This window comes from Lontra canadensis, unplaced genomic scaffold, assembly GCF_010015895.1.
Source record: "Lontra canadensis isolate GAN:19392208 unplaced genomic scaffold, GSC_riverotter_1.0 scaffold125, whole genome shotgun sequence".
Taxonomy (NCBI): Eukaryota; Metazoa; Chordata; class Mammalia; order Carnivora; family Mustelidae; genus Lontra; species Lontra canadensis.
In genome coordinates, this window is record NW_022631119.1 from 186,171 (window position 1) to 199,235 (window position 13,065).

General features: G+C 45.7%; 1 protein-coding gene across 2 annotated transcripts in view; it reads left to right on the forward strand.

The window, feature by feature from the left end:
* The first annotated feature begins 2,206 nt into the window (after positions 1-2,206).
* GPATCH1 (G-patch domain containing 1) overlaps positions 2,207-13,065 on the forward strand; it is a 44,140-nt gene continuing 33,281 nt past the window's right edge. Inside the window, exons 1-4 of one of the 2 annotated variants that reach the window (XM_032841832.1) lie at positions 2,207-2,317; positions 7,931-8,065; positions 9,961-10,046; positions 12,432-12,592. In XM_032841832.1, the coding sequence (XP_032697723.1) occupies positions 2,245-2,317; positions 7,931-8,065; positions 9,961-10,046; positions 12,432-12,592 (455 nt within the window). In that variant the 5' untranslated portion in view covers positions 2,207-2,244. Of the gene's footprint in view, positions 2,318-5,987; positions 6,220-7,930; positions 8,066-9,960; positions 10,047-12,431; positions 12,593-13,065 lie in introns of those variants that run through there. The other variant, XM_032841833.1, reaches the window with a different exon arrangement.

The window sequence follows — 13,065 nt, forward strand, 5'->3', positions numbered from 1 at the left end:
CTGTCTCAGCCCTTGTTTTGCTCATTTAACAGCAAATGTTGGAGATCATGCCTCACCAGCATTTTTTTTAATGACTTAGACAATTCCAGCACATGGGTTATTCTAGTTACCTATGGCTGTTAGCAAATTACTCCAAATTATAATGGCTTAAAATACGAACAGTTAGCTTACTGTTATCTCTCAGGGTTCCCAGAGATGACTGAACTCAGCCACAAGGTCTTGCATGCAGCTGTAGACATGCATGCAGCTCCTGCTGGAACTGGAGTCATTTCGAATCTCCTTCACGCAAACATCTGGCCTTAGATGCTGATGGTTAACTGGGGCCAGGCTAGGTCACAGACCTACACAAAGCCTCTCCTTGTGGCCTGAGCTTCCTCACAGCGGGGAGACTGGATTCCAGGACCAGCATCCCAAACTGAATCTGCAAATTTCCTTAAAGCTTGGGTATAGGAGAGGTACTGTCACGACTTTCACTGCAATCTTTCGGTTAAGCAGTTATGGAGCCTAAATTCAAGGAAAGGGGACATAGACTCTATTCTCAGTGGGAGGGGTCAAACAATTCTGTGGCTATTTTTAAAACTCGTTTTAAAACATTTTTTGTTTTTTTAAGTCATGTACCATAACCATGATTTATGGTACATGGCTAGTTATTCATCCCTTTTCTTTTTCAAAATTATTTATTCAGTGCTTACTATGGGCCAAGCATTGTTCTAAGCTCTGAAGATACAGCAAAGAAAATAAGAAAAACCGATCCAAATCAATGTTCTTGTGGAGCTTGTGGTTTGAATGGAGACAGAAAGACAATAGACATAATAAATAAGTATATCAAATTACAGAGTATTAAAGGTGAGAAGTGCTGTGGAAAAATGTAAAGTGGGGTAAGGTGGGATAGTGTTGCAAAATGGGAGTTGTTTTTATTTATTTCTAAAAGATTTTATTTGAGAGAGAGAGAAAAAAGAGAGAGAGAGAGAGAGAGAGAGAGAGAGAGAGAACGTGAGCGGGCGCACGTTCTCCTGCACTAGGGGTGGGGGAGGGGCTGAGGGAAAGGGAGAAGCAGACTCCCCACGGAGCACAGAAAAAATAGGGGTTGTTTTAAAAATAGGGTCATAGAAGACTTCACTGAGAAAGTAACCTTTGAGCAGATAACTGAAGAAGGTGAGGGAATGAGTCATGTGGCATCTGGGAGAAGGACATTCCAAGACAAGAGAAGAGTGAACGCAAAGGCTTTGAGATCAGCGGGTGGTTAGAGTGAGTGCTCAAGCAACAGCCCCACTCCCAGAGATTCTGCTTTGGAAGCCCTGGGGGATGGATAAAGGAAATTTTAACAACACCTTGGTGTTTCTGACTCATCCCAGCTCCTGACCCTCATTTTGAAAACCTGGGCTTCCAGATTTGGTTTTCATCTTAACCTCACCCCTTACTAGTTGAGTTTCGTCTTTCCCCTCTGTAAAAAGGAGTTTGGGAGTTTGGGATGACAGCACCCCATTTGAGAGATGGCTCTTTCTTTAGGTTCCATAGGGACGTCCTGAGGGTCCCCACTGCCCCTCACAGCAGCCTTTTACAGGTCTGTTGGCTTTTTGTTTCCCTTTTCTCGTCTTCTTTCTCTTTTTAATATTCTTCCCCTTTTTCTTTTCCTTTTTCCCTCCTTCCCTCCTTCCTCTCTCACATACACTCTCTCTTTCTCTCTTTCTCCCGAGTTCCCTTAACCATGGACATCGGAGTTCCAGAGATTGGGAATCCTCCGCAGGTTTGGAAGGGGACTCCACCTATGCAAACCTAAGAGTGATATATACAAAGCGCGTGTGCATAGCAGGAAGGACAGGCACTTTTCCAGCAGGTGGCGGGGTGGGAGTGGGAGTGAAGGTGGGATTGGGGGTTGCGGGCAGGGAGGTGGGGGGGCGGTCGGGGGCCAGCGGGTGGGGGCGGGCATACAACATCGGGCACCAGCCCCGCGGCGGGACTTCTGGGTGACTTCCAGATTCTCCCAAGCGCCTCCTCCTGACCAGCTCAATGCGGAGCTAGGATGGGATGTCCTGGCTGCCAGAGCCCCCGAGGCAACTCCTGTGGCGTCCGGCTCTGGTTAAGACCGGGTGGAGAACTACCAAGCGCCGGGCGAGAGCTGGCTCGCCGGCACGCTCCGGTACCAGCACTCAGAGCTTCGTTTAGGTTCGCGGAGAAAGGGCTGAAGGCTTTAGGCCCTTGGAGGCATCCGTAGCGAGGGGGCGGGGCCCGGAAGGGAGCAGCATGGCGGCGCTGGACAGTGACAGCGATGAGGACTTAGTCAGCTATGGGACAGGCCTGGAACCGCTGGAAGAAGGTGCGGGCCAGATTGGTCGCTGGGGTCTGTGAGAAACAGGTCCAGGATTCCGGGCAAAACCGCTCAACCCTGTGCCGGGCCTCGGGTGGCCCCGCGGGCAAGGCTTTCTCGCTACTGGTGTCGGGAACAGAGACGAGAGACGTGCGGTGTGCTTTGGGGTGCTCACGTTCTGGAGGGATTGATAAGAGACCCTGAGGGGTGGGAAACAGAAAGATGACGAAACAGGCTCGTGTGAGAACCGGGGTGGGTGGTCGGGCATTGTCTTCCCTGGAAGAGGACGTTTGAGCTCAGACTTGAAACTGAGGAAGGAACCAACCATATGAAGATTTGGGTAAAAGAACATTTCAATCAAAAGGAGCAGCGGGTGCAAAATTTCTGAAGTCACAGCCAGTTTGACAAATTGAGGGACCGGCAGGACTGGTGTGGGTGGAGCCGACACCAGTGGGAGACTGGTAGAGATGATGTCAGAGGGGGAGGCAGGGGCTGCATCTCCGTAGTGTGTAAGGATGTTTGGATTTTATACTAAGTGTTGCAGAGTCATTGCGGGGTTTTACACAGGGGAGAAATGTATATTTTTAAGATTATTTAGCCCTCGATTTTGAGAATAGGCGGGCTGGGGAGTGGTGGGCAAAACTGATTGAGGGAGATTAGCAGAAAGAAAAAGAGGTCTTGAGATGATGATGGCTTGGACTGGGGTGTTAGCAGTGGAGGGGATAAGTAATGGTATGGGTAGAGGTGTAGGTTGAAGGCAGAGCAGACCAGACTTGCTGCTGAAATATAGAAGTGAGGGTAAAGTGAGGTAAGGTTCTCTCTCATGTTTCTGGGCTGATCCGTTAATGACTCGATTTGTTCAGCAATGAGTGCCCAGTAAGGACTGATGGCAGTTCTAGTCCTGTGGGAAGGACCAAGGAGGCGTGGTGGCTAGGAGTTACTTGCAAGCCTTCTGTTGGTGGGATCTTATTTTCCACCCTGATCACATTTTACCAGGTTAGTTGTACTTTTGTACTTTCCACTGATTACCCTTTTGTTTCCTACAAGCAGTTCCAATCATTAGAAAATTTTACTGGACGCTGGCCCTACTTCTACTCTCTGCTTACCAAAGACAGAGGGACACTAGTCTTCTGAAAGTTTCTTATGTGTTTAAAGACAGCTCTTGGATTTCCTCTAAGACATCTCTGTACTGCACTCAACACCCTTTAATATATTCAGTTTATTTTTTTTAAGATTTTATTTATTTTTTTGACAGGTACAGTGAGAGAGGGAACAGAAGCAGGGGAAGTGGAGGGAGAATCAGGCTTCCCACTGAGTAGGGTGCCCAATGTGGGGCTCAATCCCAGGACCCTGGGATCATGACCTGAGCCAAAGGCAGATGCTTAATGACTGAGCCACCCAGGCACCCCAATATATTCAGTTTAAAGCCCTTGAAACCCCAATTTGTCAGAGCCTTTCTCTAAATATGGGACCAGAGTGTGGGTGGAGCAGAGCTACCATTGGTATGTCCTTCATTCTAGACTGTACTTCTTTATTTTTTATTTTTACTATTTTTTAAAGATTTTATTTGACAGAGAGAGAGAGAGAGAGAGAGAGAGCGCACAAGCAGGGGGAGCAGCAGGCAGAGGGAGAAGGAGTGCAGGCTCCCCATTGAGCAGGGAGCCCAATGTGGGGCTTGATCCCAGGACCCTGGGATCATGACCCGAGCTGAAGCCAGTTACTTACCCGACTGAGCCACGCAGGTGCCCTAGACTGTAGTTCTTTAACATAGGCTAAGATCACATTAACTTTACTGGCAAACACATCACCTCATGATCTCAAAGAATTTGTTGACAGAGATCCTGTATTGGAAGAGTTTTAAATCTAGTTGAAACAAAAGTAGGAGTTTTGTAAGTGCTACCTTATATGATATAGACAGGAAATAGCCTACACAAGCTGTCAGAGAGCCCTGAGACAGCAGGATAGGATTCCTTGAAAACTGGTAGATCTCGCTATTCAGAAAGAGGGCAGGGGTTAAACATGCATGGGTGAAGGTTATTACAGCCAGGCTGGGCAGCTGTTAATACATTTCTATATTTCTGGTTTTACACTTGTTTCCTTGTGAGTGACATATTGTAAGCCATCAACTATTTGACCTACATTCTTCTAATTCTTCCTCTTTGGTGATGCACAGAATCTGAAATGAAGTCTAATGACCTAACCACGCTTTTGAAATGGAAGGAAGGGGCATTGGATTTGTAGACCCTTTATGCCCCCAGCCTAAGATCATTCTTTAACTTCTCAGCATTGGTAGTTTTGAAGATTGAGACATTGTTTCCTATGCACTTTGATGTGTAAATGCCCTCTGAGTGCATTTTACGGTATAACATACTAGACCAATAATCACTTTTCCTTCTGCTTTGAAGTTTTAGTGACAGGTTAGATAAACATTGGTAGAGGAGGGACTCTACTCCTTAATTAAAGTTGCTGCTACTGAGAGGAAGTTTTACTGGTTAAGAGACAGCGGCCAAACTGTCTGTCACACACAGACCCTAGACACATAGGCTCTCTGGCCTGGAGGGAAGAGGGCACCAGTACTTACCTCTCTCATTAGATACTTTAGTTGTCTCTGGAGTTCTCATCTCTGGTTCATCCTGTACTCAGATTAACTTAAGGACAATTTTCCTCCTTGACGTTATGACTCTCCCACTTAAGACTGTCTGTGGTTTCCCCCCACTGCCCAGACATACCACAGACCCTGAAGTACTGAGTTCAAGGCCTTCTGCACTATCTGCCCTTCTAGTTCCATCTTCTGCTCCTTGCCTGCCTTCCAGTCAGACTAGACTACTTTTTCAAAACATCTGATGTTATCTTTCTAGACTTCCTGTTTACTGAATTAATGCTTCTTTTGGGAATTGTGTCTCTGTCAGTAGCTATCAGATCCTGCTCACGAAGGAGACTATGAAGTGGTTCTTGTACATCATCGGAAGAGTTCCTCTATATTCAGGTCTCCTCTGCTGGGCTCTGAGGGCCCTGGAAACAGGGACAGGGTTGTGGTTGGTTTTCTACACCCAGAGCCTAGTACAGGGCTGCTTCCATGGTGAAAGACAGTCCAGGTGATGTTCCTGGCTTGGAAGCAGAATTGAGATCTGATTGCAACTTTGTGCTTATTAGCTGTGGACATTGGGGCAGTTACTGAATCAGGTCAGAGCACCCTTATCGGGTACGATGAGTGAGATAATATGTGTGAAAAGAAGGGATTAGTTGTTATTAGTAGCAGTAATTATAAGAGGGCCTGGCTAAAATGTCACCTCCTCCCCGGAGTTCTTTCCTGATGTGATTAGAGGTGGCGTCTTCCTGTGGGGCTCCTGCCCGCCGTGCTGGTCGGCCCTCAGGATCTGCCACCACAGGTTCCACCTAGTTGTCTGCAGATCTTATCCCCCCTCCTGATTAAGAGCATCTTGAGAGCCGAGTAAGAATAGCACCTCGCATTGGCAGGCCCTGCCCAGTGGTTCTCAGTCGAGGCTGATTTTGCCTCTTGGAGGACATTTGGCAAAGTCTGAAGACATTTTTGGTTGTCAAGCCGGGCGGGGGGAGCCATGCTTCCTGGCTGGGGTCTGGCGTTCCAAGTCAGGGGTGCTGCTGACCGTCCCACGGTGCACGGGACCGTCCTATCACAAAGAATCAGCTGGTGCTGACTGCCGATAGCACTGAAGTTGAGAAACCTTGCCTTAGCCAGGAATCATGCCAGGGGCACGCGTGGGAGTGGATCGCGTGAAACGCATTTCTAAGCAACAGTGACAATCTTGGATTAGGGGGCCCAAGTTGTAATTCAGCTCTTTAGAGTGAAATGAAATTGTAGCTGATATTGACCGAGCTTCGCTATGACTAGACACTGTGCTCAGGCCTCTGCATGTGCGCAAGCCTACCAGGTAGGCTCTGTTCCTCACCCTACCTTTATTTCTTATTTATTTATTTTTTATTATGTTCAGTTAACCACTGTAGAGTACATCATTAGTTTTTTGTTGAAGTGTTCAGTGATTCATTAGTTGCGTGTAACTCCCAGTGCTCATCACAGCACATCCCTCCTCAGTATCCATCACTCAGCTACCTCATCCCCCCACCGCCCCCTTCCCTACTTTTACAGTTGTGGGGGGTGAGGCTTAGAGAGTTCAAGTAACTTACCCAAGTTCACCAAGCTAGCAGTAATAAGAGAGGGGGATTTGAACCCAGATCTCCTGGTCTTCAGAACCTGAGCTTTTGACTGCTCTGCTCTGGGTTATACTCCAGAAATGACTTAAAGACCTCAAAAGTTACTGGGAAGAATTTAGGACTCCAAGGCCATAAGTTCCTCTACTTGTTGTTCCACCTTCCAGAAGGAGTAACTGGCTTAATTATTGAAATAACAGGTACACATAGGCTTTCCTACTGTATATCATAATAACAATAATGGTAATAATAATAATGGCAGCTAGTATTTTAAAAGTGTTTATTGTGTATCTCTTCTTGCTAAGCATTTTATAGGCATTATCCTACTCCATTTCCATAACAACTCTATGAAATAGCTATTGCTATTCATGTCAGGGGGCAGAGAGAAATCAAGATGATGGAAGTCCTGGTGCTGGGAAGGTCGGGTGAGAGCTCTGTGGCTCTCAGCTCCCCGCCTTTAACTGCTCTATTACTTGCTTTCTGTGCTGAATGTTTGAAAATAACTTGATGGTTACTTTTTATTTTAAATAGATTCAGGATTCTGAATTGCAGTTGATAAAATGAGGCCGTGATATATGTCATAGGGCCTGAAAGTTTAAACTTAAGGAACTTTTAGACTTTACTGAGTTCCTTTTTGCTTGTGTGTTGTAGCAACCCGTCCTTGCTCAGGAGAGCAGGAAAAGGATTAAGTCTAAAGAGTAGTAACTATGGAATCAGGAGATTGCCAGAAATAAGGAAACTCTTAAGATTTGGGGAGAACAGGCAATATCAAAGGAAAAAATCTGGACTCGGGATGCTGTGAAGTTCTAGAAGAAATACAGAAGGGTTCCTTCTGTCCCAAAGCTCTGAGTGCCAAGTGTCAGCCCAGTGACTTGTCTCCAGCACTGCCTGTGGAGTTTACCTCCATCTGTTGGAACCTCCCCACCAACCAGCATGTAATTCAGTTTACATGTTAGAATTTTGTGGGAATCAGGCCATTCTTGCTGAAATGTTTATCTGATGCAGATAAGAAATATCTATATTTGCCTTAGAACTCTAAAGAAGCTTGATATCATGTGTTACTTTCTAAACTGTATAAGCAGGTAAAGTCTAGGAATAAAAAACTTAGTTAAAATTGTTACAGCTGGGGAGCGCCCGGGAGGCTCAGTCGGTCGAGCACTCTTACTTTCAGCTCAGGTTGTGATCTCAGGGTGGTGAGATCCAGCCCTGCATTGGGCTCTGTGCTCAGTGTGGGGTCAGCTTCAGATTCTCTCTCCCTCTCCTACTGTCCCTCCCCACCACTCTCTCTCAAATAAATAAATAACTCTTTTAAAAAAATTGTTATATTTGAAATTACAAGAAGTGAACAGTTCATTATATTCAAGAAATGACATTTTGTCTAAAGAGTTTCTAATCCACCATCCCCTTCTCTCTCACCCGAAATATTTTTTTCAGGTGAAAGACCAAAGAAACCAATTCCTCTTCAGGATCAGACTGTCAGAGATGAAAAAGGAAGATATAAACGATTTCATGGAGCGTTTAGCGGAGGTTTCTCTGCTGGGTACTTCAATACTGTTGGCTCAAAGGAAGGTATGATTTTCCTGCTTGGAGCTCTAAAATTGCTGAAGCAAATGACTGAAATAGCATAAGTTTTCTCCCCCTCTTCCACCTCTCCCTTTAAAAACAAAAACAAACAAAAAACTTTCTTTAAACACTTTAATATACACACACCATAGACTTTTGTGTTCTTTCAGCCTTTGGCATGTTTGCAAGAGTCCACTGGTGTGTCATTCATTACAATCCGAGAGGGAAAGTTTTCCTTCACTTAAAAAAAAAAAGATGCATTCTAACCAGATGTTTAAGTGATGATCATGACTTCCGTTGTCTATCCCATCTTGCCGGCAATACACGAAGTTGCTTTCACATACATTCATTTAGGTAACCTTCATCTCACATGACTCAGTGACTGAGGAGGACAGGTGTCAGAGCTGCTGTGTGGATGAGGCCACTGAGGGTCAGAGATGCTCCCTCCTAACACTGGGGACCACAGCAGCACTTGTCAGCGCCTGCTCTCGACCTGAAGAAAAAATCAGTTACAATTTTCACATTACGCAGTAGTTAATAAGCTCTGCCTTGTTTAAAGTAATGCATGTTTTTTAAAATGTTCTCACAGGAACTGGAGGAAAATGGCTTTTTTATGTCTGATACAAGGGTAGGATGAACCGAGTCATTCCTGTAGCAGCTGTTAAGAAGAAGATGGAGCAGTTCTTTTATAGATATATACAATAACTTGTATAGAACAACAGTACGATAGAGATGAAAAAAGCAGTGCAGGAAAGCAAGAACAAGCCACGTGAGAAAAATAGTTGGGGTCAATAGGTGGTTTCAAGTTTAGTATCCAGAAAGAGCAGTTCAGTGAGCAAATGATCAAGGTATTTGAAACTCTAGCCCAGAAATGCTAGAAAAGCTATGGAATAGTCAGCCTTACTATTAGGAAAGGCCAAGGTAAGTGACTAAGGCACTATTAAATTAGTGTACTTATTTTTAACATTAAAATGTAAAAAATGGCGGTAGGGTTTGTGAAGTAAGAAGGACTCGGATACACTGCTGACTGTTGCAATTATAGCTGTGCTGTCCGCTGTAGTAAGACCAGCTCAAGTGATTGTCAGGTAGACTGTGATAGGTTAATACTCTGCAGTATCTCTACCCTGAGGAGGACTGTGCAGAAATCAGGCAGAACTCCAGAACTCCAAAGTGGAGGAAGGCTGATCCCCATTCCTGGGTAGCTGGGGGTGTCTCCCATGCCTGCCCAGAAACCTGCTCTACCCACTGACCAACAGGGGATCTGCCCCATATTCCTTAGGTCCATAAGACTCTCATAGGAAATGAGAGAGGAGGTGTGTCAGTTGTAGAGAAAACTAAAAAAGTATATCTTAGAAGATTACAGACATCTTTGACCTCCAGACCGTTCTCACAGTGTAAGCATGGCACATGCTTGGTGACTGTGGACAGGGAGCAGGAGTGGTGTTACAGGACTCGGGACTGGGACGGAACTGGGGGCCTTGGGTGGGCACAGCTGCCCTCAGACTAGCCAGGTTGAGTCCTTGGGCCAGGGGCCCTGAGTGTTCCCTGTGTTGCTTCTCTGACTCTGGTTCTAGACACCCTTTCACTGCTGACTCAGGTACCCTGACATAGTATTCCGGCGATATGCTAAATAAGTTGGTATCTGTTGCTATCATGCTGCTCTCAGAGTAGTCCTGCTTTTAAGGTGACCTTGCACCTTTTTACTCACATCTACTTGTGAAAAGATTGCCAAGTTCACTGTAATAATTTAATTATTATGTAATTATGTCCGTAGGAGCAGGGAGATGGGAAGGAGCTAAGAGTTTATAGGTATCAGGGGGTCTTCAGCCCATAACTGCAGTGTTATTGAATAATTTAATTATAAACCAAAATTGTAATATTCTAAATGCTTTTCTTCCAAGGATGGACTCCCTCTTCTTTTGTGTCTTCACGACAGAACAGGGCAGACAAAGCTGTTCTTGGTCCAGAAGATTTTATGGATGAAGAGGTGGGTATGCAGAACTTTCATGGCCACTTAGCCAGTGGGATGTGTACACTTGGCTGTTGTAGCACCTATGCTGTCCCCAGAACGTTCAGTGGACAATGCCTTCTTTATTTGCGAGGCTTTATTTTTTACGTATTTGGACTAGTGTGCTCTGTACATCAATGGATTCGTGTTCACTGGGAGAACATCTTACGCTGGGGCCAGTTTCTAAAGTTAAGAGTGGAGAGGAGGGGCGCCTGGGTAGCTCAGTGGGTTGAGCCTCTGCCTTCAGCTCAGGTCATGATCTCGGGGTCCTGGGATCAAGCTCCACATCAGGAATCTCTGCTCAGCAGGGAACCTGCTTCCCCTCTCTCTCTCTGCCTGCCTCTGCCTACTTGTGATCTCTGTCTGTCAAATAAATAAATAAATAAACAAATAAATCTGTTAAAAAAAAAAAAAAGAGTGGAGAGGAAAGTCGTTTATAGGCAAACTTCCTTGAAAAGGCCCCAGTAGCCCCCTCAGTGCAGCACCCATGGAGCTTCCACAGTAACTGCCGGGCATGCTGCAGTTGAAGGAACTGGGAGCCACTAGACCAGCAAAGAGCAAAAGGGAGCCACATGCAGGCATCTGGGCCCATCATTAAAGCAATGATGACTGCCACCTTCTTAAGGGTAAATTGGGGCTGGTAGGGGGGAGGTGTCCTACTGGCCTGCGGGATGGGCTCCAGTTTGTTTTAAAATTAAACCTCTCTTGCCTTAAAACCTAGTTGTGGATTCATTTGTGATAAAGATTAAATCAAACACTATTAACATGCTTTAGGCTGTAGGTAAGAGGCAAGCCGAGGTCCCCTTCCTATTTGATTAGCATAATCTATAAGGAAGCATGACTCATGCAACAAGACGTCTAGATGTCAGCGAGGTCCCAGGTCCTCTCTTCTCAGCCATATTCTGCAAGTCAGCTTGTCCTCATACTAGCCCTACCTGTGGTGCCACCGTGGCAGCAGGAGTTCCAGATGGTACATCCAGGATGCCAATATCCACTGGAAGGAGGACTTTTTTCCTTGGTTATCTTTTCTTGGGAGCAAGGAAACCATTCACATGAGTCCTGCCATGGATTTTCCCTCATGTCTGCTTGGGCAGATTGTTTTTTTTTTTGTTTTTTAAGATTTATTTATTTATTTTTAGAGAAGGCGAGAGAGCGCACAGTGTCGAGGAGGGGAGAGAGGAAGAGAGAAAATCTTGAGCAGACTCCCCGCTGAGTGGGAGCCCAACGTGGGGCTCCATCTCCTGACCCCGAGATCATGACCTGAGCCCAAACCAAGAGTCAGACACCAACTGAGGCATGCCCCCCCGCCCCAGGTGCCCTGGGCAGGTTGTTTTACCTGCTCATTCTTTTTTTCAATTTTTAAAAATTTTTTAATTAAAAAAAATTTTTTTTTAAAGATTTTATTTATTTATTTGACAGAGATCACAAGAAGGCAGAGAGGCAGGCAGAGAGAGAGAGGGAAGCAGGCTCCCCGCTGAGCAGAGAGCCTGATTCGGGACTCAGTCCCAAGACCCCAAGATCATGACCTCAGCCAAAGGCAGAGGCTTTAACCCACTGAGCCACCCAGGCGCCCCTTACCTGTTGATTCTTAAAGCAGTCTTTGGCAAAGGAAATGGGCTCCAAAGACTGGCTTAGAAAAGACATGAACCCCCCATTTGCCAGCCTTTCTCTGGTCCCAGCACATGTACTGGCACACCACTCGGGGAGTGCATGGTGGCAGAGAGGAAGGCAGACACCTGCACACTTCAGAGCTCTGTGAGAAATGCGGGAGAGGCACAGACTGCTGGAAAGGCAGCCAACAGGAAATGCAAAAACACTTCAAAGTAGCATGTAGGTGTGCTGAGGAATGCTTGCTGGCTGTGACTCTATTTGCCCTCTGCACTCTAACCTTTGAAATATTGTCCAAGAGGAACACACTTACTTACTGTAAAAGTAATTAGTGTATTTTAATTACTTCCTGTCTTCCTAGCTTGGCTGTGCCTCTTGTGGGCTCACTGAGTGGCCATTGTCATGCCCCGTCTTCTGCCACTGTCCTTAGCTTAGGCGAGGGTGCCAAAGTCAGATGTAAAGTCAGCTGCTCCACTGATCTCCAGTTCAGCTGTGTAGTTTCTGTTTGTGTGTTTGTTTTTTTGTTGAAGTTTTTATTTACTCATTTATGTAATCTCTACACCCAACATGGGGCTCAAACTCAACGACCCTGAAATCAAGAGTCCTATGCTTTTCTGACTGAGCCAGCCAGGTGACCCATCAGTTGTGTAGTTTTAATATTTTTTTCTTTTAAGAAATAAAGGCATCTGATGTATTACAGTTAATCACTTACCAAATGATGTAAGTAATTCTGTCTGAATGTTTTTTTTTTTTAAGGATCTTAGTGAATTTGGGATAGCACCTAAAGCGATTGTTACCACGGATGATTTTGCTTCCAAAACCAAAGATAGAATACGAGAAAAGGCCAGGCAGTTAGCAGCTGCTACTGCCCCCATTCCTGGAGCTACTCTGCTTGATGACCTCATAACACCAGCAAAGTGAGAAGAATTTAATTCTAACTTTTCTGATCTTGGCATCACTGCTTCGCATATGTGTAATGATCCTAATTATGAGTAGTTTGGTTACAAGTGGGAGAAGCCTAGCTTGAGTGCACAAGGGGGTTTTGCCAAGAGGATCTTTGCATTTTTATTGCTTATGGTGTGTTCTAGAGCTCCAGTGAGTAGCTATGCTGCTGGGGTTTATGGAGGCTGGTGTGCTGTTAGGAACTGGGGTGCCTTCCCTCCCTTTCTCTCAGAAGCCTTAAGGGCTCTCTCCTGTCTGCCTCATCCTACCTGCTCTTTCTGCGTATCTCCTTATTCTGCTCTTAGGCATGTGGCCTGATGTGTCTGCCTCAGACGCATGGTTTCCCAGGCCACAGACTTGACAAGGACCATATAGAGTCCCCAGGTATCCATTCCAAAGGCCCAGCAGAGGGGGCTTCCGATCAACTTCCCCAGGTTGGGCGTGCACC